Source organism: Heteronotia binoei, chromosome 18 (assembly GCF_032191835.1).
Source record: "Heteronotia binoei isolate CCM8104 ecotype False Entrance Well chromosome 18, APGP_CSIRO_Hbin_v1, whole genome shotgun sequence".
Taxonomy (NCBI): Eukaryota; Metazoa; Chordata; class Lepidosauria; order Squamata; family Gekkonidae; genus Heteronotia; species Heteronotia binoei.
In genome coordinates this window covers 25,069,806-25,096,019 of record NC_083240.1, presented here as the reverse complement: position 1 = coordinate 25,096,019, position 26,214 = coordinate 25,069,806, and the positions used below count along the sequence as shown (strand labels likewise).

The following is a 26,214-nucleotide window of genomic DNA, read 5'->3' as shown; positions in this document are numbered from 1 at the left end:
GAAATTTGTATCCCTTCTTTCTCACGGCTGTGCTCGGATTTCCGTGAAATGCTGCCCCTGGGAGACAGAAGACTGTGAGGGACAACATGACTGAGTTTGTAGAGGGGATGGGGGATCAGTGGAAATTGCTAATTTTATTCCAAATCCAGCCCTCAGTTTTTCACAAGAAACTCTCAGCAGTGGAATTAAGGTCCCTGCAATTCTTCAGTGGTTAATATTCATGACATATATGATGAAACTGAGGCCATAGCGACACTATCAGTTTAAGATCTTACAATTGCCATGGGGCTTCCTCCCTCCCAAGGTATCCTGGGAAATGACAATCTGGTAAGGGAGCTGAGAATTCTATTAAAGAGTCCAAGCCTGCCCCAGGGAGAATGAATGACTGTCCTGTTACCAGCTACAGTGAAGATGGGGTAGTAACAAATGAGTAATCGTTATGGTGCCTCAAGCCTCTTTGCTGTTTCTGTTTCTTCTTCAGTAGGAGGGGGGGAAGGTTATTCCCCATTTTACCTTATAGGACCAAATCTGTAACATTACTCCTATTCCAAAATAGGTGACTACTAGCAATAGTGACTTACTAGAGAGTTTATATAGTAAGTCACTTCTCTGTATCACAGTGATGGGAAGTGGAAAGGATTTTCCTCTACTTGATCTGGGGAACAAGGGAGCAATAAAATCCCACCCTCCCAAACCTGACAGAATGTTATTAAAAGTGACAAGCTCACTGTAGGCGTACATGCCCACTGTGGGAAGTTCCTACGCGGCATGCGTCCATCTGGATTTGCCCCTAGTGGTGAGAAGTTCTTATGAAAAAACATCAACATACACATTTCCTCATCCAGCTGGCCCTTTTTTTCCTTCATTTACAGTGGATCATAGTTACACGGTGGTGTGGCCCTCGCACTGGAGCCTGCGTAGATGTTTACTGGGAAATTCAACCACTTTCATGTGGGAGGTACCAAATGTACAGCTTGCATAATATTGTAGTACAAAATTGGGTATGGGTTGGGGGAGGGAAATGGGTGACTCATTAAAGATGTAAGAGAAGGAGAAGAGTGGGTTGTTATACCCCACTTTTCTCTACCCTCAGGAGTCTCAGAGCAGCGGACAATCACCTTCCCTTCCTCTCCTCATAACAGTCACCTTGTGAGCAATATTCCCTCTAAGCTGCGGAGTCTCGTGAGCAAAAAATCAACTTTGTGAGCTACTGCCGTTAAGAGTTGTGAGCTACTGCATAAATTGGTTTGCTTTGGAACCATTATTCCTGAGCTAAGACAAAAATGTGTGAGCCGGAAAGACTGAGCTCAGAGCTCAGAAAAACTAACTCAGCTTAGAGGGAACACTGGTTATGAGGTAGGAGGGGCTGAGAGAGTTCTAAAAGAACTGCACTGGCCCAAGGTCACCAAGCAGGCTTCATGTGGAGGAGGAATGGGGAAAACAAACCCGGCTCTTCAGATTAGAGTCAGCCACTCTTAACCACTACGTCACATTGGTGTCAGCACTTGATGAAACTGGACCAAATCTGGCTTTTTGAAAGGTACTGCCTATGAAAAAAAGGGGGTGGGGAGAAATGGATATCTGTGGCAAAGAACAGGTAACACTAAGAGCATGTTGGTCTGCTACCACTCATCCCTGCCTCAAGGTAGTCCTCCTGAAAAACACCTGCTGTGTAAGGAAAGAGAGCATTCCCCCAGCCCAGTGATGAGCCAGTGCATTTGGTATCTGCAGTTCACACAAGCTGGAAGCAGAGACCAAGCCTGTCTGTTGTACTTGCGCACAAAGCAAAGCTTGTTAAGAGTCATGTGGCCAAAAGTATAACATGGACATGGAATTCTTGCAGGCCACACTACACCTGAGATGACATTCCTTAACAGCCAGGAACAGGGTCTCACCTGAGGATCTTGAGGGCGAAGGGGATTCTGTATCTGATTCCATTAAGTTGAACCAAATCAGGACCTGGATGGCAAAAGAGAACTCAGCACGGACCCACAACCTCAACTGCACAGTTCTCCTGCATCATATCATGTCTGCTTTTAGCGGCAACTTCTCCCAAACTTCTACTTTTGTGGTCAGGGAAACAAGGAACACCCTGAGGCATCGCTACAGGTTACATGGCATTGTGAAGCAAGGAGAAATGGGCTACTTTGGAAGCAATGCATTCCTACCCCTTCTGGAAAAGTTGAACAGTTTTGCTCCTTCCTCCAGGAACAAGAGTAGCAAGGACTCTGCACCCCCAGAACTGGAACCGCCTTCAAGACAGCGATTCCTGACAGCTGGCAGGCAATACTGGCAGCTTATGTTTGGCACATGCAGGGGTGGAATTCTAGCAGGAGCTCCTTTGCCTATTAGGCTGCACCCCCCTGATGTAGCCAATCCTCCAGGAGCTTACAAGGCTCTTTTTTGTAAGCTCTTGGAGGACTGGCTACATCAGGAGGATGCGGCCTAATATGTAAAGGAGCTCCTGCTAGAATTCCACCCCTGGGCACATGAAAAACGGGTTGGGCAAGATGTAGGAGCTAAACACAGCCATTATGTAATGGCAAGCTTGTGAGGATGAGGCAGGGGTTGACTGGACAGGGTACTTCTTAAGACTGGCTGCCACTCTAAATGAACGTTTTGCCAAAACAACAACAAAAAAAATTGGCTGCTACTCCATCAGAACGGGATTCGTGGTTAACTTGCAAGAAAGTCCTTTCTCATGGGATTTCCAAATGGCACGAGTCTCTCTCTTGGTCCCAAAGAGCAGATCCGTTTGCCTCCCGTTAAACCGAATGTTCGTATATATCTGGGATATCTTCTTTAGATCCTGCAATTAGAAAAGTAATGGGAGTAGTCAGACCTCCATACCAGCATAGATCTCTGTGTGACGAGGAGACGCCATTATTATCTTTTATAGATATCGTTTATCTTTTATGGGTCATTTATAAAATTGCAGTGCAGTTATGCTACTGCCCTGGCAATGAACCTGACTTTTGTACAATAATGGAGCCATATTATGGAAAAATAATATTGTTCTCAGCTTAAGGATGGAAAACTGAGGTTGTCATGACTTAACCAAAGCCAGTCAATGGGTCTGTACAGAGGCTGGAGCTGAAATCAGATCGCCCAGTTCCAAGGCCAACTTTCAATCCACCGAAACCCACATCCATAATGTATACTTAAGAGTGAAAGTCCCATTCAATGGCTGCTTTCAATGTTTTTTTTTCTGCCCAGCGTATCCCAAGATATATTTCTTTCCAACTTCAATTAATTTGAGCCACTTCCTGTGTAAAGATGAGCCTCTGTCTCTACTGCAGTTGGGCCACATCTTCTCATAAACACTGGAAGGGAATTTGCAAGGTTGAAGCCATTTGGTTAATTATGCTCCCTGGTGCCAGCTTTCTACTGATCAGATCTTACAGAATAAGACATGAGCAGTGGTGAGCGGAGAACATATTTTTGCTGAGACCTGGAGCGCAAAGCGCAACCAAGCCACAAAGGCCTAAGAACACTTACCTGGGAGTAAACCCTATTGAATAAAATGGGACTCTCTCCTGAATAAACATGCATAGCATTGCCAGATAATCTCTGAATCCTTTTGAGAGTTAGGAGACTATAAAACCACAGATGGATTTGTAGTACAGACATGCCCCAAGTCTCCCCCAAGGTCCATGCTGTGCTCACACATGTCTAGAGATAGTTGTAAAGATTTACAGAGGATTGTCAATTGACGCTAATGGCTGAGGCTTACCTTGATGGTGTTGCGGGATTTGGCAGCTGAGGTAAAAACTGGCATTGTTCCCCATGGTGTCCACCCCCGAACCTTCCACCGGAAGTGTAGATTCGCAGTCCTGTTCCCTCGTCCTGTTCCCCTGCTCCCAAGGCTTGATGCCGGAATTTGGAGCGAAGCGCTTTGAAATCTGCTGACAACCTGGAAAACAGTGCACCGAGGAACTGCTCGGGACGAGAGGCTGAATCTCTGTGGGGCAGCAGTTGGCAGAGCTGTGGCCATGAATGGGAGAGTTGCAGTCTGAGGGCACACCAGAATTCTCTGGCAAAGGGGACTGGGAAGAGATAAGCGGGTGCTTCCATTTCCTCCTGCCAGGATGAAGTTGTAAGTAGGGCTGCTGGGAAGTCTGTGGCTCAACGGCTTCCGCTTGCCTGCCGGTTGCCGTGCTGAAGTCCAGTCTGTCAGGCACAGAGGGCGTGTGTCCTTGAGGCAAACAAGAAGACTGTCCAAGCAGCGTTGCCTCCTGGGAGGCAGTGCCAGAGGCACTTTCTGGTAGCTGTACCCTCTCAGTCCTTTTGTGAGCCTGGGCACTAAGTAACCCAACTTTCGCCCTGGGGTATTTGGACTTGCGTTGAATGGGTTCTTGGGCCAGCCTGCCACTCAGACAGTCTGGGGGGCTCCGTCCATAATGGTGGTGTCTGTGATGGTGGTGGTGGTAGTGGACGTGGTTACTGGCCAGCTGTGCCCTGCCCTCCCCCGCCATGTCCACCGACTGGAGCCTGGGCCGTGGGTCCCTCCAAGACGGAGACGGCTCTTGCCTGTTTTCCGCGGCCAGCTTCTCCGAATCGCAGAAGGCAAAAGGGTCGTAATCACTGCTCAGGGAACTGTGGAAAGTGGAGCAGCTTCCGTGGATGGCCTGAAGGCTGACGTCAGTGCAATTCAACATGGAGTCGCTGGAGGAGCCGTGGCAAGGACCCGAACTGGTGTCGCTCCCGGGGCCATCGGGGAGGTACCCGCTGTGCTCCGTGAGGTAACTCTCCCCAGAGCCACTGCTGTGGTGATGATGCCTCCCATGGCGGATTCCTCTCTGGGGAGGAACAGACAGGGGAGCCCTCAGTCCTCCTCGGCAGGGGTGTTGGCGTTGAAGCAGGCAGGGCCTGTGAGGGGGAAGGGGCTGCTCACAGGGCAGAGACTCCGGAGGCTGGGAAGCCAACAGTCCTCGGGTAAGAGGTGGCTGGTGAGCACACCAAGGCTCAGCGCCTGCTGGCCCATAGCGCAAGTAATGCATCGTCCCAAAACCTGACTGGGAGAGCTGTGGAGAGTGGAAGAAAGGGTGACCTTGACAGTTCCTGGGGGGGATTGGGGGGAGAGTCCGTGGGAAGTGGTACAAGGCATGCCCTGGGTGTTGCCGGAAGAAACGGGGCCTTCGGCCAGACCCTGACCGATGAACATCCCCCTGAGGACGCAGGGGTAAAGTGGAAGGGTCTTGATCTAGAAAAAGGAAGAACCCACTTTGATCAGAGACTGTGAGCACCAATTAATCCTGTTCCAAGAATATAGTATCAGGAAGGGGTCATTTCATAGAAAAAGAGGTGCCGGAGCTCATTAGCACAACTCATTTGCATATGCCACACACCCCTGACATCTCCGGAAGGTGTACTAAATTATATCAGCTCAGCATCTACCTTAAAATGTTTCTGGAATTATAATTGTCATCATAAAACCTTACTCCCATCATACTTTTTAAAATTACTTTCTCCTATGTGGCCACAGTGGCATGATGTAGATTTCCATCAGACAGCTTTTATATGTTTTGGTAATTTTCCCATTTTTGGTGAGGAAAAATGTTAGAAAGTTGTCAAATCTTAAGAGTTCCGGAAGATTCTCACAGGGGGTTTGAACAATGGAGCCCAGAAGCAAGTATTTTTTTCGGGGGTGGGGAGAGAAAGAAAGAGCATAATAAAATTTAGAGGTTCCAGAGCTCCACTCCTGTGAACTCCTGCCCAAAATGAGGCCTGGTATCAGGTGGGTAGCGGTGCCAGTCTGTAGCAGCAGAAAGAAAAGAAGAAAAACAAGGCCAGTAGCGCCTCGGAGACCAACCAAAAATTTCCGGTAAAAGCTCACTTTGTCAGTCAAGGTAAGGTACAAACTAGATAAGACATTGTCCACAAGTTGTGTTAGGGTTCTCCTGATGTGACTTCCCTGCCCCACAGCCAGCCAGCAACTACAAGGAACTTATTTCCCCAAGCACCGTAGGGCGCAATTCAGCTTGGGAATGTGGTATGGGGGGAAGGAAAGCAGAGGCCTCTCCCCCCACCCCCAATGCCCCATGGTCATGATCTGAATCAGGCCCTGTGGCACTAGGGGGAAATAAGTTTTCCACAGCTGCGAGTTTGGTCAAGTGAACATTGCCTGGTTCCCTGAACCTCATTCAGGTCCCAGAGAATTAGAAGCTTCCCCATACACTAAACCTGCAGAGTGTGTGGGGAGGAGGAGTTGGAGAGCAACATTAAATGGGAACCCCCAGAGAATGCTGGGTTCATAGACAAGGTTCATAGACTCCACAGATTAGCTCTTGCAGTTGACTCTGTCCTCCATGCTAGAGGTGGCCACCTTCTCCACATGAGGAAAATTCTCCTCAGCCAAGTTTCTCAGGGGCAAGAGCTCACTTGTGGCTATGATTTCATTACCTCAGTAGTTTGGCAATTTCTAGCTGCAGAACTCAGCATGGAGGTTCTCTCCTGACCTGGCCGACAGATGCCCACCTATAGGGAAATGGGAGATTGCCCCAGAGGTCCTACAACATGCCACAGACCTCTAAGCCAATCTCCCATTTCTCACCAAAAAGAGCCCCATCTTGGCTAGTGAGAAGCAATGATTTCCTGTTGCTCATGAGTCAGCTAGCCTGTCCTTTGAGCTCAGGTCCTGAGACGGATGCCAGCCTCCAGGTGGGATCCTGCGAATCCCCCATAGCCAGAAAAATTTGGGTGGAAGGGCCCGGGAGAAAAAAAGTTGGTGGTGGGGGGCCACGGGGCTTGGCTGCTTCTTCCCTCCAGCAGCCAGCTCACCTGCCCCCAGCTCTTTCTCTCAATCTCTCTCTGGCTGTTGCTCTCTCACTCTCCCCCCCTCTCTCGCTGCCATTCTCTCTCTCGTGCTGCTGCTCTCCGCCTCACTGCCGCTCTTTCGTTCTCACACTGTCACTCATCTTGCTCTCTCTCACACACTGCTGCTCTCTCTCCCCTGCTGTCACTCTCTCCCTCCCCCTCACTGCCGCGCTCTCTCTCACTGCCACTCTCCCAATCTCTCTTGCTGCCGCTCTCTCGTTCTCGCGCTATCTCTCTCTTGTCTTGTGCTCTCTCTTGCTGCTGCTCTCGTTCTCGAGCTGTCTCTCTCTTGTGTGCTCTGTCGCTCTCTCTCTCTCCCTCCCTTTTCCTCGGGTCCTGGAGGCCTTTCAACGGAGGGGCCCTACAGAGGGAAGTTGATTTTTTATAGAGAGATCTGCCCCCCCCCCAATAGCTATGGGCCTGCCCCAGAATTACAACTCATCTCCCAACTAAAGAGATCAATTCTTCTGGGGAAAACAGATGTTTTGAAGGGTAGACTGTGTGGCATTGTACCCCACTGAGGCCCCTTCTTTTCCTCAGGCTCCACCCCAAATCTCCAGGAGTTTCCTGACCTGTATCTGGCAGCTCTGCCCCCCATCCCCCCACTAGGCTAGCAACCCTAGTCCAAGATGGCTAGCACCTTTCTTTGCAGAGAAATGGAATATGGCCTCCACAATGTCTGCAGCCTCACAGGGGCCTCTAGAACAATTCTAATGGGAAGGGCACCTCCTGAAACACACCCATGCTCCATTTTTGCTCAGCTGTTCCTGCCTCCCAAGCAAAATGGCTTGGGGTGTTAGGCTGGCCAAGCCAGCATTAGTGCACGGGGCACGTCTTCTCACCTAGCAAGGCATTCTCCAAGCTGGAAAAAAGACTGTGCCTCTCTTTGACAGCTTCTTGCCTATCCAAGAAGCTGTGCCTTGCAAAGCAAACAAGGGCAGGTAGGGGGCAGGAGGAGCAGAGGAAACAAGAGTGGAGCTGATGCAGTCTGTGGGCCGCTGGCCGGCCATCTCTGCTTTACCCCATTCAACTTGCTAGAGACAAAAGCCTGTCTATCTCCCACTTTACTTCCCCGCCTGTCCCAAGTTCTCCTGGCCGCACAGCCCTCCTAGACACACCAGGAGAATTCCTCCAAGAGGTATAGAAGTCTACCTTGTCGACATTCAGGCATCTATCATTGTTCATAGAACTTCCTGGTGCTCTGAATTTGTCCCATGTGTCTCCCATTTAAGGGTTGCACTTTGGACTCAAACCAAAGAGAATTGGAACCAACTGGCAGGGAATTTCTGCATCTTAGATTGCAAAATTGTCTTAGACCGATTCCCCACTAGCCTTATGCCGCTCTCACTCTCCTCTTCTCTGCAGGGCTTCTGTCAGATTTCACACTGGCGCTGCAACTAGCTCTGCTTCTTTCGGGCAGCAAACAAGATCCTTTAAAAACTGGTTTCTATTTGCCGTGAGAAAAAGGCAAAGTGAGTTGCAGCCCCGGGGCAGATAGTGTGAAATCTGACAGAAGCCCTGCAGAGAAGAGGAGTGTGAGAGCGGCATAAGGCTAGTGGGGAATCAGTTTCAGTCAGTTGTAGGGCTGCCAGGCCTCCTGCTGTAATAGGAGGACTCGTGTTGGCACTGCTAGTTCCTCAACATAGGATAGCTCTAAGAATTGCCAGAGACTCATTGGTTTTACCATGGTGTCCTGCAATTCCTAGAGTGATCCTACACTACTTCCAGGTTTTTCAAGGAAGTGAGGTAGTGGGGCAGATGATGTGGGCCCCCCTTTCCCGCTCCAAACTCTTCCATGGAGTCAACTCCATGGAAACTAATGACCCCCAAGCAAGCAGATGAGGGGAGGGAGGCATCTGCATCAGCCTAGTTCCCATGATGTGTCCCAGGATATAGTGGGGACAGCTGGGGACAGTCCACATTTTATGACAGCCAGGGCTTTTTTTTTTTTGAGCAGGAACACAGTTCTGGCTGGCTTGGCATCAGGTTGTATGGCCTAATATGCAAATGAGTTCCTGCTGGGCTTTTCTGCAAAAGCATGCGAAACAATGGTGCCATAAAGGGGTGTGGCCTAATATGCAAATGAGTTGCCGCTGGGCTTTTCCTACAACAAAGCCCTGTGTGAAACAATGGTGGTGTCAGGGGTGTGGCCTAATATGCAAATGAGTTGCTGCTGGGCCTTTTTCTACCAAAAAAAAAAGCTGCGTGACAACGTCCATTGCTCTCCTCTCCCTGAGACGCAAAATATCCTCTGATGCACACAGTCCCACACACCCTGCTGTTGGAATAGGTGACTGGCAAAAAAAAATCTAACCCTCCAGGAGTTGCTGTTGGCCAGCCGCCAAACCTGAGGCCCAGCAGAGAGCCAAATGACGGCATGAATGGCTGCTGCCCACTGGGGAATTGGCAGCCGAGCTCCCAGCCTATCCCCACAAAAAGCTCCCAGGTAAAACGAGTTGTCCTTCGCAGAGGCTGCTCTACCTGCTTCCCCGCTCTTACCAATGATGTTGAACATGCACAGAGGACATGTTTGGTGCTGCTGGAGCCAAGGGTCGACACACCACCGATGGAACTCATGCAAGCAGGTGATGATCCGCAGCTCCTGGAAAGAAAGGCGAGACGGTGAGAGGAGAAGACGATGGTGTCGGTTTGAGGGTAAAAGGAGCAGGTGTTCCAGTCATGAGTTCTTTGTTTATGCCCTGCTTTTCTTCCCAACAGGGGCCCAGCATCACTCTCCCTTTCTCCATCTTACCTTCGCCGCAACAACCCAGCGAGTGAAGTGAGGCTGACAGAGAGAGAGTGACTGGGTCATGGCACTGCATTCTCCCCTTGTCCATTTTATCCTCACAACAACCCTGTGAGGTAGGTCAAGGGGAGAGAGAGTGACTGGCCCATCATCCCCCCCTCAGAGCTTCCACAGCACAGAAGGGGATTTGAACCTGGTTCTCCCAGAGCCTAGGCAGGTTCTCTAACCACTACACCCTGCTGCCCTTCCAATGTTTTGAATGGCCACGCACAGCCCAAAGAGATCTGCAGAACAGCTGAATGTCAAAAAAATGCAATAACCGTGAATAAATTAATGAACAAACAATGAGAGGTTAATGCAATATCTATTTGAGACTATAATAAATACAACTTAAAAGTTCAGTATCAGAAGTCTCGACATAAGGTTCAGTCTATTAAGCCTCATTCACAGTTCAATCCATGTGATTTTCAACAACTTCAAAAGGTGCTGATGTCTTCCAGGGTCCTTTTTTGTAGCAGGAACTCTTTTGCCTATTAGGCCACACATTCCTGATGTAGGCAATCCTCCAAGAGCTTACAGGGCTCTTATTCCAGGGCTTATTGTAAGCTCTTGGAGGATTGGCTAGATCAGGGGGTGTGGCCTAATATGCAAAGGATTTCCTGCTACAAAAAGAGCCCTGATGTCTTCTCTTACGCTTCACAAATCAACTGAAGTTCTAAAGTGCTCATGCTTGTCCTATGAAATCCAGTAAAAGCGCACCACCGCCCCTCTGGATCATCCCAGCACCCCCCAGGGGGCAATATTGCCCACTTTGGGAAACACTGCTCTAACAGATATGTCAACAAGTAAAGCTGTTTCCCATCACTGTTTTTGCAAAAAGGCAGCCTACAGTCCATCTCACCTTCATCAAGGACAACTTTTACCATTTATTCATGTTTTCAACAGGGACAGCATTTAGCTTCCATTGGCCAGTGGTGCTCAGGAGGGAAACTTGTGTCTGTGATGGAGACAGAGGGCTGTCTGGGGGCCAGTGTTCCCTTTCAGCTGCAGTCTTGTGAGCAAAAATTCTACTTGGTGAGCTACTGCCATTAAAGTTGTGAGCTACTGCATCAATTATTGTGCTCTGGGGCCATTTTTCCTGAGCTAAGACAAAAATGTGTGAGCCGGAGGCTAAAAATCTGTGAGCTAGCTCACACTAACTCAGCTTAGAGGGAACTCTGCTGGGGAGGATAACTGGAACCAAGGAAACCTGACTAGCCAAGCAAGCATCAAGGCACTGAGCTTGGCCTCACCACATTGGCTTGGCCTCACCAGCTAAGTAACCACAGGTAGGCGAGACACATGATCCTTATCTGTGTAGGTGTCTGTTTCCCAGCAGCTCTCCTTCTCCCTTTGAAGCTCCCTTCTGCTGCAACGCTCCTTCCACCTGATGTGTGATCATGCTAGAAAAAAAAACTTGGCTAGTCTTTAAGGAGCCATGAGGACTGCTGCTTGGGGTTGCTAGCAGTAGGCATGGGAAGCCATTTCAAATGTGCCAAGTGAATAGCAAAAATCCACTTGCAAAACACATTAAGGGTAGTGTGAATGCGCCCCAACTCTCTTCCTCAGTTGTTACATCAAGCTATTTTCTTTCCTCTCTGGCAACCCAGGTTTGAATTCCTGCTCTGCTATGGAAGCTTGCTGCATGACACTCTCAGGCTAACCTACCTTTCAGGGTCGTTGTGAAGATAACATGGGTGAGGGAAGAATAGCCTGCCACCAGTGTTCCCTCTAAAATGAGTTAGTGTGAACTAGCTCACAGATTTTTAGCCTTCAGTTCACACATTTTTGTCTTCGCTCAGGCAGGATGACCCCAGAGCACGATACTGTATGCAGTAGCTCACAACTTTCATGCCAGTAACTCACAACTTTCATGCCAGTAACTCACAACTTTCATGCCTGTAGCTCACAAAGTAGAATTTTTGCTCACAAGACTCTGCAGCTTAGAGGGAACATTGTCTGCCACCCTGAACTTCTTGGAGGGGCAATAAAAATATATTTAATAATATTTGCACATATAAAGCTTCCAAGCCAGGGTGTGTTTGTGTGTCTGTGTATGCATGTGAAAAGGTGTGTATATGCATGTGATATTTCCCCTCCCCAAGTTAATTGGTTCTACTTTCTGATTTAAGAAGGCTCAGAACTGGAGGAACCAAATCAAAAGGGATTAATGCTTTGAGCGTGTGAACAGCTGGGATCTTACTCAGGCTAAATTATCTCTCTCTGCACGTGCCTAGTCTAGCTGAAGGAAGCCACTAGGTGGGGTTTCTCCGCAAGCAGAAATGCCAAAACCAGGCCTCCTGTCCCCACCCCCCACCCCCTCCTATGCAATGAGATGGGAGAGCCCAAGAGGCAGCACCTGTAGGGAGACCAGCAAGGGGCACACAGGCCAGGCCAGCATAGTAATTCCTTGTGAGTCATACTTACCTGCCCCTCACTGAACTCCTCCAGGCAGATGGCGCAGACCGGAGCAGAGCTGCAAGTGCTGGCAGAGTCCCCAGTTGGGGCTTGCCGACAGCGGGCCTGGTACCTCCGGGTGGCCAACTGGTTGATTGCTCGCAGGGTCTCTTCCTGAACATTTGTCTGCAGAAAGATGGGGAAATTAAAGGACCTAGAATGGAGGTTAGAGTTGCCAGGTCCCCTTTGGCCACTGGCAGGGGGTGGAAGGATAGGGTTGACAGATCAAGGTTGGGGATGGAGCCTGGGGAGAACAGGACCTCAGTGGGGTACAGTGCCATAAAGTCCACCCTCCAGTGCCAGATTAAACCCTGTGGAGGCCGCTAGGCAGTCAAAATCTTGGAAGGCTCCTTCCAAATTATCTCAGAGTTGGAGTGCCCACCCTGCCACCTATGGCCCCCCTGCAGGCACTTTCCCAAACGCCCCTTTGACAAAACTGCGGGGGAGAGGCAAACTTGGCCATGACACCAGTAGCAGCTGCACCAGGCAAACTGGCAAAGGGCGGCTCTGTTGCTGGTTGCACATGGAGGCTGGGAGGGCTGAAACCAGGGGGGAAAGCCAGCCAGGGGCCCCTAAAGGCTTGGGGGCCCATAAGCCAGTGCCTACTTGGCCTAATTGTTAATCTGGCCCTGCCACCATCTGAAGCAGTCTGGAGATGAGATGTAATTCCAAGGGATCTCCAGATTCCACCTGTAGGCTGGCACCCCTAAGAGGAAGATCTCCCCAGGCTGCACGGCTGGCTCCGGGGCTGATGGATTTTATGTTTCCTTAAGCACACCAGCTTTGGAAGAAGCAGGCAGCCAACTCTTGCCTAACGACTGCTAGCATTTGGACGTTATCGTGTCCTGTCTCACTTTGTGTCCCAGTTTCCAGGACTGATGAGAGATGAGTATCTCAGGCTGCTTCAGCACGTGGAACGTGGCACGTTCTGGAATTTTTGGGAACCTCCGCACAACTCCATACTCTTTCCAAGCATGACTCACGAGGCTCCCGGGGCCTTCTTCTTTGAGCCACAGCAAAGCAAAATTGCCTTGGCTCCAGCTCAAAGGTGGAAATGCAGGGAAGCTGCTGGACTCGAAGCACTTTGGGCTGATCCAGCAGAGCACTCCTGAGGTTTTGTAGCTCTTCCTTAGGATGGGTGTGCTGCAATCCTTCCTCCGTCTACTGATTCACCCTGCAAGTGTGCCCTTGGGGGTTCAGGAGGGATCAAGCTAGAAATAGACCCCATGGCTGGGCAGAGGGAAGGGATGGGGAAAACGGCCTGGGGAGTGGTTTTGGAGAGAATTGGCAGGAAGCTTTGACATTCTACCAGTCCACTGTTTCTCCCCTGTAAGTGCCTCCACCATCATTTTTATTATTTTAGCTCACTGGTAGGTTATGGGGCACTGTGTTTGGCAATATGATGTGTTGTTCTGTGCTAAGAACCTGGTTGTACATACCTTTGGAGCTCTTAAGAACAGTGTATTGGCTTGAAATGAAGACAGTCCTGAATGCAAGATGACCATCTTAAAAATGTTTATATCTCCTCCCACTTATTATTGGACATAACTGACTTGCATGAGAATGTAAGATGACCCCCCTCCCTCTCTTTTTTGATGGTATATCTGGGGGGGAGGGGAACTAATCTTTCATTTGAGTCAAGGCAGTAACAAAACAAACCTATACCTTGCTCTCCAATGAAGGAAGAATGCATTAATGTGAACTATCCAGGGGTAAACTGGGAAGGTAAGATGGCTCAGGAGCAAGCTGGCAAGGGCTGTTTGGCTCAGGTGCGGGGCTGGCCCTAGATTATCCGGCACTCTAGGCAAGGCTAAATTCTGGTGCGCCCCCCCCCCCGCCCCGATAACCAATTTTAAAAAACAGATGAATTGTAGTGCCCAATTTGGTGCCCCTAGAAGGCCAGCGCCCTAGGCAATCCCCTAGTTTGTCTAGTGGCAGGGCAGCCCTGCTCAGGTGGCACGGCAGTTGTGAGCTGATGAGCCCGTCCACCTCTGGAACCATCAACTTAAGGATGTCTGGCGCAGGAGAAGGTTCCACCTATAATTTCTTACCTGAATCCTCCTTGGCTGACACCGAGAGCGCACGATGAAGATCAAAACAATGACCAGGACAGTGCTGACCACGGTGAGGAGTATCCAGACATCATAGTCCGGCTGTTGGAGGGAGACAAGAGGTTAGGAAGGCAAGAGATGCTTGAAAGTGCTGGGGGGGGGGGAGTTGCTGGGGGAATGTCCCACATCTGGGATGACATAGTTCTGGCCCAGATGTTCAGTGTTTATTTGGTTTTATTGTATGGCTTTGCTAATTATTAATCGTGGGTGGGATTTAGCAACAGGACAAAAAAAAAAAATCCCAGCTTCAAGTATAGGCTAACGGGGTCTGAATTTGCTGAGACTAAGAGGGAAAAAGATCTTGGGGTCATAATGGATAATGGTAAAAAGGTAATCCCCTGTGCAAGCACCAGTCGTTTCCAACTCTGGGGTGACATCGCATCACGATGTTTTCACGGCAGACTTCTTAACGGGGTGGTTTGCCACTGCCTTCCCCAGTCATCTACACTTTCCCCCCAGCAAGCTGGGTACTCATTTTACCAACCTTGCAAGGATGGAAGGCTGAGTCAACCTCGAGCCGGCTACCTGAACCCAGCCTCCGCCGGGATGGAACTCAGATCGTGAGCAGAGCGCTTCAACTGCAGTACTGCAGCTTTACCACTCTGCGCCATCAGGCTGCTGTCATAATGGATAGCACAATGAAAGTCTCGACCTGGTATGCTACAGTGGTGAAAAGGGCAAACTCTGTTAGGGATTCTTAAGGAAGGGATTGAAAATAAAACAGCTGATATTATAATGCCTCTGTATAGATCTATGGTGTGGCCTCGTTTGGAATACTGTGTACAGTTCTGGTCACTGCATTGCAGAGACATTGCAGAGCTAGAAAAAGTACTGAGGAGGGTAACCGAGACAATCATGGGGTTAGGGCACCTTTCCTACGAGGAAAAGCTGAAGAGTCTGGGACTTTTCAGTTTAGAAAAGAGATGACTAATTGGGGGGGGGGGGGGGAGCACACAATTGAGGTTTATAAAATTATGCATGGGGTGCAGAGAGTCGACAAAGAGAAACTTTTCTCCCTCTCTCAACAGACTAGAACTTGGGGGCATCCAATGAAGCTTATAGACAATAGATTCAGGACACACAAAAGGAAATGCTTCTTTATACAGGAAGAAGATGATGAAGAAGAAGATATTGGATTTATATCCCGCCCTCCACTCTGAAGAGTCTCAGAGCGGCTCACAATCTCCTTTATCTTCCTCCCCCACAACAGACACCCTGTGAGGTGGGTGGGGCTGGAGAGGGCTCTCACAGCAGCTGCCCTTTCAAGGACAACCTCTGCCAGAGCTATGGCTGACCCAAGACCATTCCAGCAGGTGCAAGCGGAGGAGTGGGGAATCAAACCCGGTTCTCCCAGATAAGAGTCCGCACACTTAACCACTACACCAAACTGAAGTGCTTATAATATGGGATTCACAGCCAGAGACTGTAGTGTTGGCCACAAAAATAAACAGCTTTAAAAGGGGATTAAATAGATTCATGGAGGGTAGGTCTATCAGTGGCTACTGACCGTGGCGGCTGAACGGAACTTCCATATTCACAGGCACCAAAACTCAGAATCCCAGAGCCAGAAGGCAACATCTGCAGAAGGCCTTGGCCTCTCTACTCTGTTGTTGGTCCTCCAGAGGAACTGGTTGGCTACTGTGTGAGACAGGATACTGGACTAGATGGACCACTGGTCTGATCGAACAAGGCTCATATTAAGGTCTTACCAGGGGAAGGTCGTAGCCACTATGCCTTGTTGTTGGCGCTCCAGATAGGGTTGCCAGGTCGGTGTTGGAAAATTTGGGGGTGGATCCAGGAGAGGGCAGGATTTGGGGAGGGGAGGGGCCTCAGCATGGTACAATGCCAGACTGTCCACCCTTCAAAGCAGGCATTTTCTCCAGGGGAACTGATCTCTGCCAGTTGGAGATCAGTTGTAAAAGTGGGAGATCCCCAGGTCCCACCTGGAGGTTGGCCACCCAGAGGAACTGGACGGCCACTGTGTGTGGCAGGATTCTGGACTAGATAGACCCTTGCTCTGATTCAGCAGGGCTGTTTTTATGTTCTTATGTTCTCAGCAGAACTGAGCAGAAAAAAGACAACGCTTAGATTTTAAAAAAAAATGCTAGCAAGGAGACACATAGACATCACTAATATTCAAATGAAAAAGGAAGGAGGAGAAGGAAGGTTACATTTAGGTAGAAAAGCGAGCATTCCACTTAGGAATCTTTACGGTTCACATGACAGTTAGACAGCTGGGTGGAAAGACAGCATCTGATATATTGCAAAAAATATGCATAAAGATGTAAGTGGAGCTCATCAGCATAGAAATGATATATGAATACATAAAGCTGCCTTATGCTGAGACCAACGGTCTATCAAGGTCAGTCTCCTCTACTCTGGTTGGCGGCAGCTCTCTGGGATTTCACATCACCTGGCCCTTTTAGCTGGAGATGTTGGGGACTGAACCTGGGATCTTTTGCATGTCAAACAAAACTGTGAACCAAGGAAACTGCCTTCTACTAAGTCAGACCACTGGTCCATTTAGCTCACTATGGACTGGCAGCAGCTCTCCAGGATCTGAGGCAGAAAAGATTTCTCTCAGCATCTGTAACTTAAGGTCCTTGAAAGGGAGATTCGAGGGACTAAACCCGTAACTTTACGCATGCAAAAGATGTGTTCTACCACTGTTGGTGTTTAAACTGCTACTGGATTTGAAGGGTCAGGGGTTTTTTATATACGTATATACAAACTAAACAAAACAAGATTGGAGAACATATAAGAAGATTCTTGAAGATCCAAGCTTAGGGCAATTTCTGTAGTGATGCGGAGGAAATGCAGATCGATAAGAATCTAAGACAGAAGTCCCCAATGTTTTTGAGCCAATGAGCACCTTTGGAATTCTGACACAGGGCAGTGGGCATAACCACAAAATGGCTGCCACAGGAGATGGAGCCAACAACAAAATTGAAGAGAGCAAAGTTATATAAACTCTAATAGTGCCCCTTCAACACTTCAGGAAGAAGCTCTGTTTAACAGAATGTCTTTTCATCTGCACAGTCAATCAGGAGCACTGGTGGGCAAAAGCCCCACCTAGCTCTGCCCGCTTTCTAAAAGCATTTGGTGGGCACCAAGGAAGAAATCAGTGGGCACCACAACCCACACAGGCATCATGTTGGGATCCCCCAATCCAGAGCTTTTTTTGTAGCAGGAACTCCTTTGCATATTAGTCTACAACCCCCTGATGCAGCCAATCCTCCAAGAGCTTTCAGGGCTCTTCTTACAGGGCCTACTGTAAGCTCTTGGAGGATTGGCTACATTGGGGGGGGGGGGAGTGCAGCGTAATATGCAAAGGAGTTCCTGCTACAAAAAAAAGCCCAGAATTAGATATGAGGCCAATGCTCCCTCCAAGCTGTGGGAGTCTGGTGAGCAAAAATCCTACTCCAAGAGCTACTGGTGTTAAAGTTCTGAGCTCCTGCATAAATTAGCTTGCTCTGGGGCCATTTGTTCCTGGGCGAAGTTGAAAATCTGTGAGCCAGAGGCTAAAAGGACTGTGAGCTAGCTCACACTAACTCAGCTTAGAGGGGCAACACTGGTGAGGACAATACGTCTGCAAGAGAGCACGCTGCTTAAAGCAAGATGGACGGAGAGGAAGTGGGATGATAATTAGAGAGTTAAGACCATTTTCAAAATAGCAGCAGAATTGCCTGTTTAAATAAAGAAAGAAAAGAGCCAGCAGAAAGAGATTAGAGATATCAGTTAAGGCCATGAAGCAAGAGATGAAAAGCCAAGCGGAAACTGGATCCAGAGCACAAGTCAAAGCATTAGGGAACTTTATCAAAGAGGTTCCCACTACACAGCTCTATGTTTATTTTAAAAAGAACTTTTCTCCCCCTTTGTAAATGCAGCCTCCCCTCCCCGATTGTTTACCAAGGAGAATGGCATGGAGAGAGAAGAGAGAGAGAGAGAGAAAATCTAACCCTTTCCTCCCCTGCTGTTTTCTCACTGATAAAGGTCCCTCTGGCTGCTTTTAGCCCTCTGAAGAAAACGTACACAGCAGGAGTAAAAGCGACACAGCTATGGCTTTTGCTAGTGGGTAGTATCCCTCTCTCAGACTGTTTCCCTCCTGGACGCGGCATTTACAAAAGAAACTAAAATGGTTCCAAATAAACACAGAAGTAATGAATTATTAACAGACAAGAATGAGAAATTAGGGATGCCTCCCGGTGGGACCTGGGAATCCCCCAGACCCACAGCTCATCTCCAGACTGCAGAGATCAGTTCCCCTGGAGAAAATGGATGCTTTGGAGGGTGGACTCTGTGCCATTGTACCCCACTGCCGTCCCTGTCCTCCCCAGGCTCCACCCATAAATTTCCCTCTCAGCCCCACCCACCTCACAGTGGGGAGAAGATATAGGAGATTGTAAGTCACTCTGAGTCTCTGATTCAGGGAGAAGGACCGGGTATAAATAAGTTCTTCTTCTTCTCCCGGAGTTTCCCAGCTTGGAAGTGGCAACCCTATGCCCCCCCATCCCCCACCAGTGGCCACGGGGGACCTGAAAACCCTAGGCTACAACCCTGGTCTTTAGAAGATTGGTGAAGGACAGAACAAAGATGAAGGAGCAGAAGAAAAAGACTCTATAAACTAAGAAGCAAAATAATCTAGACCAGGACTTTTTTGGAACAGGAATGCAGTTCTGGCTGGCTCGGAATCAGGGGCCTAATATGCAAATGAGTCCCTGCTGGGCTTTTTCTACAAAAAAAAGCCCTGTGTGAAACAACAGTGATGTCAGGGGGTGTGGCCTAATATGCAAATAAGTTCCCACAAGGCTTTTTCTACCAAAAAAAAAGCCCTGGTCTAGACAAATAGGAGCTGAGGATAGCCAAAGTGGACAATAGAGCATAAATAAATGCTTTAAGAAGCAGAAGAAGGAATCAGAGAAGGAAAACAAGACTGTTTTGCAGGATCCCATGCAATATTAACAAGGGGGGGCTGAGATCCTGCAAAACAAGTCTTGTTCTCTTTCCTCCCCCCTCCCCACCCAATGCACACCCCAATTTAGGGCTGCCAATTCTAGTTTGGGAATTTCCTGGAGATTGGGTGGGTGGAGCCTGGAAAGGGTGGGATATGGAGAAAGGAGGGGCCTCCGCAAGGAATAATGCCATAGGGTCCACCTGCCGAAGCAGCCATTTTCTCCGTTCCACCAGAAGGTTGGCAACCTTAAAGAAAATCAACACAGCACTGAGTTTGGATTTTTTTGGGGTGGGGGTGGGGGGCTTCGAGAGCCACACATGAAAGTGCCACATGTGGCTCCTGAGCTGTAGTTTGGCCACCCCTAGTCTGTTGCTTTCCATTACTGTCTTCTGCCAGCAGGTGAAGGGTGTTTTTTTTGTCTGACCCCCTCCTTCCTGTCCTTTCACTCTCTGGCACGAAAGCTTACATTCTAAATAAAACTTAGTTGGTCTTAAAGCTGCATTTGTCTACTGCTTTGTTCTATTGCTTCAGACCAACACGGCTGCCTACAGGGATCTCTCTCTCTCTCTGTGTACACACACAGAGACGGGGTGGGGGGAGAGAGAGGTTGGTTTTGTGATGTGTTTGATAATGTTCTGCTTTTAATGGGTAGCTGCCATGGCGTTTCTGACTGAGCAGAAAGGCAGGAGATAAATAAAATATATCGGATTCCTGGGCCAGGTATAGAAGTGCATTGATCCTCATGAGTGTTTTGGCAACACGTCGAGACTTTGGGCTAAACACTCACCCAAGCCGGCATCTCCTTCACCTCAATCTTCACATGGGCTTCTCGGTTATTGTTGACCACCCCCATCAGAAGCTCTGCATCATGGCCCCAGATGAGAACCACGGGGTGACTGAGCCCTCGGGGCTTCCTCAGCTGTGGAGAGACAATCTCAGCCTTAGGATGCGCTGCTGGAAGTTGAGAATTATTAGTATCATCAGCTTAACCATTAGCTCGCCTTTCTCACTGAGACTCAAGGTGGATTACAAAATATGAAAAAGCGGCTCGATCAGACAGCAAGGACCTCCCATAAACAATGCAGTAGGACTAGGATTACAGACAGTGGGAAACAAAGCAAATGAAATACTTGGGTATGACGGAGAAGAGTTCTTCTCAAAAACGTAAAATCTGTTCAGTTGGGTCTTGGTTCCTCCCAAACTAGGCAATTGACTATGGCGTCGGCCTTCTGGGAGTGCCAAATTGGGCACACACACCCTATGTTACTTGTGATGTTATCAGTGTAGGGGGAGTGCCAGAAGTTAGCCTTGTCTAGGGTGCCAGATAGTCTAGGGCCAGCCCTGGTTCCTCCCTGCCCTGGAATGGCACTGGAATGGCTTTCCAGTGTGAATCCAGTGAAGACCTGGGTTCACATCCCATCTGCCAAGTTCATGTCCCATTGCGGTTTCTCATTTATTTATTCATTCATTCATTCCCTGGCTTTTTTTGTAGCAGGAACTTCTTTCTATATTAGGCCACACACACTCTAATGTAGCCAATCCTCCAAGAGCTGACAGAGCTCTTGTTACAGAGCCTACTGTAAGCTCTAGGAGGACTGGCTAAATCAGGGGTGTGTGGCCTAATATGCAAAGGAGCTCCTGATACAAAAAAAGCTCCAATTCATTCATTCATTCATTCAATTTCTAATCCACCTTCCCCACACGTGGGCTCAGGGTGGGTAACAACAAAATAAAGATTGAACCATCAGGAAGATATCATAAAACCACGTAACAATTCAGGTTAAACTAAAATCAATTAAAATATAAATTACTACCAATGGCAACGTATAATTTCTTGGATTCATAATTTGTTGCAACGGCACAACAAAGACTGTGCATCATTTTTTTGTCACCGATGGCCCATATCTTTTGGTATTTTGAGGCAGAAATCCAAATGGGACACACTTCCAATGAACTGAAATAGGATGCATTCTGTCCGGATGTCTCTAAGTCTTTGAAATCGTCCCCTCTAAGTATGCATAGGGTGCCTTCCTCTCCTTACAGAGGCATTACAACTATCTCACTCTCAGGGTGGTTTATGGAAAGCAAAAACCTGTATCATATAACATATTTTAGATAGTGAAAGCTCATGTAAAGCCAAAGCAGATATTCAGTCTCCAAAACCAATACCACGATTACTAGCAGAATCATAAACAACATTTTTCAAGAACTGCACAGTAATATCTTATCCTGTGCATCAACCAAACCCAAGTGTCTTAACCAACCTCCAAGACCCACATGGGTTATTTGCCCCTAGTTTGATGTTGTCAAGAAGCAGATTTCAACCCCTTGCTTCCCCCCAACATTATAGTGCATTTGTGCCCCTCCCAGGTTGCTCTCCAGTCTGTCTCAACCTTGCTTTGCTCTAATGTTTTGGGACAGATCACAGCAGAACCTGGATGGGTGTTGTGTGGTTGGGAAGCTTTGGGTTTTTCTGATCTTGCCCACACAGCAGCCATTTTGAAGAGCCAGTGTGGTATAGTGGTTAAAAGCAGTGGACTCTAATCTGGGAGAACCAAGTTTGCCCCATTCCTCCACATGCAGCTGCTGGTGTGACCTTGGGTCAGTCGCAGTTCTCTCAGAGCAGTTCTTGGAGAGCTCTCTCAGCATCACCTATCTCACAGGGTGTCTATTGTGGGGAGAGGAAGAGAAGGAGATTGTAAACTGATCTGAGACTCTGAGTGAAGGGCAAGCTATAAATCTAATTTCTTCTTCTTCTTCTTCTTCATTTCCTCTGCAACAGCCATGTCCTCTCATTGTCACCAGGGCTTTGTATCAATATACTGTTATATGGCCTATGTCCATGTAGCAAACACTCCCAAGTGTCTGTCAGACTCTCTACATAAGGAGGTTCTGCAAGGTTTGTGCCTCTAAAATGTGGCTGCCAACTTCCAGGTGGGGTCCAGAGTTCTCTTGAAATGACAACTGATCTCCAGGCTGCAGAGAAAGCTCCCCTGGAGAAAATGTCTACTTTGGAGGATGGGTTTTATGGCATTATACTCCACTGAGGTCTCTCCCCCCACCGACAAACCCTGCCTTCCCCAAGCTCCATTCCCAAATCTCCAGGAATTCCCCAACCCAGAGATGGCAACCCTACTTTAAAAGAACTTTTGCTGTATATGAAAACCAGATTGATCTCTGATTTTAAAGCCAGCCTGGACACACACACACCATACATCTGAGAGCCAGTGTGGTTTACTGGTTAAAGTGTCAGACTAAGATCTGGGAGAACCAGGCTTGAATCCCTGCTCTGCCATGGAAGCATGCTGGGGGACCTTGGACCACTCACACGCTCTCAGCCTAACCTACCTCACAGGGCTGTTGGGAGGACAAAACGGAGGAGAAGAGAATTATGTAAGCCACCCTGGGTCCACTTTGATGGAGTTGCAGTTCTTTTTGCACAGGTGTGTGGTGGAATACACATTGCCAGTGATCACAGCTTGCAATGCCAGTGTCAGTGGATTCTACCATGTATTCTGTACATTCAACAGGTTTCCCCACATTATGAGATTGTGTGATTCATTTCCAATTTTCACAGTAGCCAATAACACACCAGAGAATCCCCTAATGCTCCACTCCAACATGGACATGGGGGCTTTGCGGGTGCTTGTCAGTTTTTAAAAAAGGTCAGTTTCAACATCTGTTTCCCCTCCCCCTTTGCCTTCCTTCCTTTCATTCAACTAACTGATGCTGAATTGCATGAGAAAAACCTGAACCACGAGGATTTAAATGGACAGGCGCTTGCTGGACGCTACTGCGCAGCTGTGGTAAGCAACTGCGTAATTTTTTTAAAACTTTGGATACCACCACGCCCCCGCCCCCCCATCACAAGTGAAGTCCCATCCCAATTTAGAAAAGTGCATTTTAAAAATTGTAGCTGCAGGAAAAATACATTGGAGGAAAAAAGAATGGTGGGTATGGCAGGCACAGAATCCGAAGTCAAGATTAAAGGCTTACCGCTCTGAAAAGCTGCAGTCAGATATGTATGAGTAATGGGCCTAAGTTTCATCATGGCATGAGGCTGGCCCTACCATTAGGCAAAGCGAGGTGCCCTGCCGCCGGCAACAGATCTGGCACGCTGTTCAAGGGCCTTCATTATTACTGATTTCATTCATTGTTATATTTCTTTTTTTTCTTTGCGGAATTAGAGGGGTGTAATTTTGGATTTTCTGCCTCAGGAAACAACATTTCTTGGGCCCACACGTCTTAAGTAACAACTGTCCATGCCTCTGCAAGTCTGCCTGCTGCCTGCTCCTGAACTGCTTTGCTGGCACGGGTGGGAAGGGGGCTTTCCGGAAGCTGAGGAGAAAGAGGAAGTCTGCATTTGAGAAACTGGCAGCCTTTCAGACAAAGAGCCCCCAAGGAATGACATGGGGAAATAGCTTTGCTTTCCCTTGCTTAGAAGAAGACTGCAGATTTATACCCTGCTCTTCTCTCTGAATCAGAGACTCAGAGGGGCTCACAATCTCCTTTATCTTCTCCTCCCACAACAGACACCCTGTGAGGTGGGTGGGGCTGAGAGGGCTCCAAGGACAACTCCTGTGAAAGCTATGCTATCCAGCAGCTGCAAGTGCGGGAGTGGGGAATCAAACCTGGTTCTCCCAGATAAGAGTCTGCATACTTAAGCACTACACCAAACTAGAGGAGACATCAGTGCCTTCTTTAGCATTGCACCAATCCCCATGATCTTCCCAGGCCTATTTGCATGCCTGGCAGGGCTTTTTTTGTAGCAGGAACTCCTCTGCATATTAGCCACACACCCCGATGAAGCCAATCCTCCTGGAGCTTACAGTAGGCCCTGTACTAAGAGCCCTGTAAGATCTTGGAGGATTGGCTACATCAGGGGGTGTGGCCCAATATGCAAAGGAGTTCCAGCTACAAAAAAGCCCTGCTGGCAACTAATCCCTCTCACACTGAGGGAAGGGGCAAAGATTGATAATAGGGCCTGAAACAGAGAATCGACTGTGGATATAGAAGCACAGCACAACGGGACTTGTGGAAGCAGAGGGCAGAAGTGAGGGCCCAAAGGAGGAGGCAGCCGGCTGGGCAAAGCCTCCTGGGATGAGAAACCAGGGGTGGTGTTTGCTCACCATTATGATGGCTCCATTTCCATGCAAAGCCTTGTCTTTCCATGTGCATCTAACTAATAAGTCAATTAATATCCCTGTTCACAGAACGTAAGGGGCAGGATGGGAATGGGAGTGGTGGTATAAGACCAGTCAAATGAATTCTTTTGCAGAACATATGGAATTGCAAGTAAAAGAGGAACTGGCTGTCTTCTTACCTGGTCAGCGGCACCCTGGTCATCTGTGATGTCGAAGAGGACAGCCCGCGCCCCTCTCTCCCCTGCCAGTTTAGCCTGTCCAAACAGAACAAGAGGGAGGGTTTCATGAGCACACATATGTTCAGCTGCTGGGTCCTCTTCTGATGTTCATGACCTGGGTTGGCTGCAGCCCCACTCATCCTCTGCCTCGGCTTCAAGTTGCTAGTCCTCAGTTTTCCTTCTTTCCTGTCTTCATTCTTATGGTCATAACCTCATATCTATTTCCAGGGCTTTTTTTGTAGCAGGAACTCCTTTGCCTATTAGGCCACACCCCCATGATGTAACCAATCCTCCTGGAGCTTACAGTAGGCCCTGAACTAAGAGCCCTGTAAGCTCTTGGAGGATTGGCTACATCAGGGGTGTGTGGCCTAATATGCAAAGCAGTTCCTGCTACAAAAAAGCACTGCTATTTAATTCCAGGAATCCATTCAGCATAAGGTTATCTGCTGTTGCCCCTCCCCAAGTTCTCATCCCCTCATATTTTTTTTCTGTGGGAGAACCTGCCCCTTGAGGACAGAATGCTGGGCTGACCCAAGAAGAAGCCAGGAGTGACTCAGGAAAGCTCATCCCCTTGCCACAAATTTTGTTAGTCTTGAAGGTGCTACTGCGCTCTTGCTCTTTTCTGCTGCTACAGACAGACAAATGAATACAGACAGCTGCCCATCTTGACCCCTGCTTAGATCCAGGACACCTTGGAATTAGGGTTGCGGACTCTGGCTTGGGAAATTCCTGGAGAATTGGGGGTGGAGCCTGGGGAGGGTGTAGGCTTGCCAGCCCCCAGGTGGGGCCTGGAGATTGCCTGCTTTTACAACAGATCTCCAGGTGGCAGGGATCAGCTCCCTTGGGCAATATGACTGCTTTGAAGGGTGGGCTCTGTGGCATTGTACTCTGCTGAGCCCCCTCTCCTCCCCAAACCACACCCACTGCCAGCTCCACCCCCAATGTCTGCAGGTATTTTCCAGGGCCGAATCTGACATAAATGAGACCTTGTCGGGCTGAGCCATGTCGGCTTGGGCCGGGCCATGTGTGCAGCAGAGATGTAAACTTTATAAAGGACACAGACAAAAACCTTTTTAAAGAAAAACCTTAAAACATCCTTAAAATATTAGCACTCGGTCTTAAAGGTGCTTTCTTTTATTTCTTCCATGGGCCCCAAGGAACTGGGGAAAGGAAGCTCTGGCTCTTTCCTTCTTTTCCCAGGGAACCAGGAGGGGGAGGAGCCTCAGCCAACAGAAAGAAGAGAGGCTTGGCTCAGTAGGTCTGTTGTGATTGAGAGAGTCTGGCAAAGCAAGCTATCCCTTCCCCTCTTGCTAGGCTTCCCAATCCCCAGGTCCCAGAGGGGGATCCCCCGGTTTTACAGGCTTCCCCCCTCCCCCAGCCAGCTGGTCGGTGAGGGAAGCCCCTCCCCCACAGCCATTATGCACCTCCATGAACAATTCCCATAGGGAATGATGGGGAATTGATCTGTGGGTATCGGGGGCTGTGGGGGGGCTGTTTTTTGAGGTAGAGGCGCCAAATTTTCAGTATAGCATCTAGTGCCTCCCCCCAAAATACCCCCCAAGTTTCAAAAGGATTGGACCAGGGGGTCCAACTCTACGAGCCCCAAAAGAAGGTGCCCCTATCTTTCATTATTTTCTATGGAAGGAAGGCATTTTAAAAGGTGTGCTGTCCCTTTAAATGTGATGGCCAGAACTCTCTTGGAGTTCAATTCTGCTTGTCACACCCTTGC

General features: G+C 48.6%; 1 protein-coding gene across 1 annotated transcript in view; it reads right to left on the bottom strand.

Annotated features, from left to right (window-relative positions):
• Nucleotides 1-2,673: 2,673 nt before the first annotated feature.
• RNF43 (ring finger protein 43) overlaps nt 2,674-26,214 on the bottom strand; it is a 65,548-nt gene continuing 42,007 nt past the window's right edge. Inside the window, exons 3-9 of the mRNA XM_060259143.1 lie at nt 24,447-24,521; nt 19,911-20,042; nt 14,110-14,211; nt 12,029-12,184; nt 9,316-9,418; nt 3,734-5,203; nt 2,674-2,809 (exon numbers count right to left, since the gene is read on the bottom strand). Coding sequence (XP_060115126.1) covers nt 2,766-2,809; nt 3,734-5,203; nt 9,316-9,418; nt 12,029-12,184; nt 14,110-14,211; nt 19,911-20,042; nt 24,447-24,521 — 2,082 coding nt within the window. The 3' untranslated portion in view covers nt 2,674-2,765. The remainder of the gene's footprint in view (nt 2,810-3,733; nt 5,204-9,315; nt 9,419-12,028; nt 12,185-14,109; nt 14,212-19,910; nt 20,043-24,446; nt 24,522-26,214) is intronic.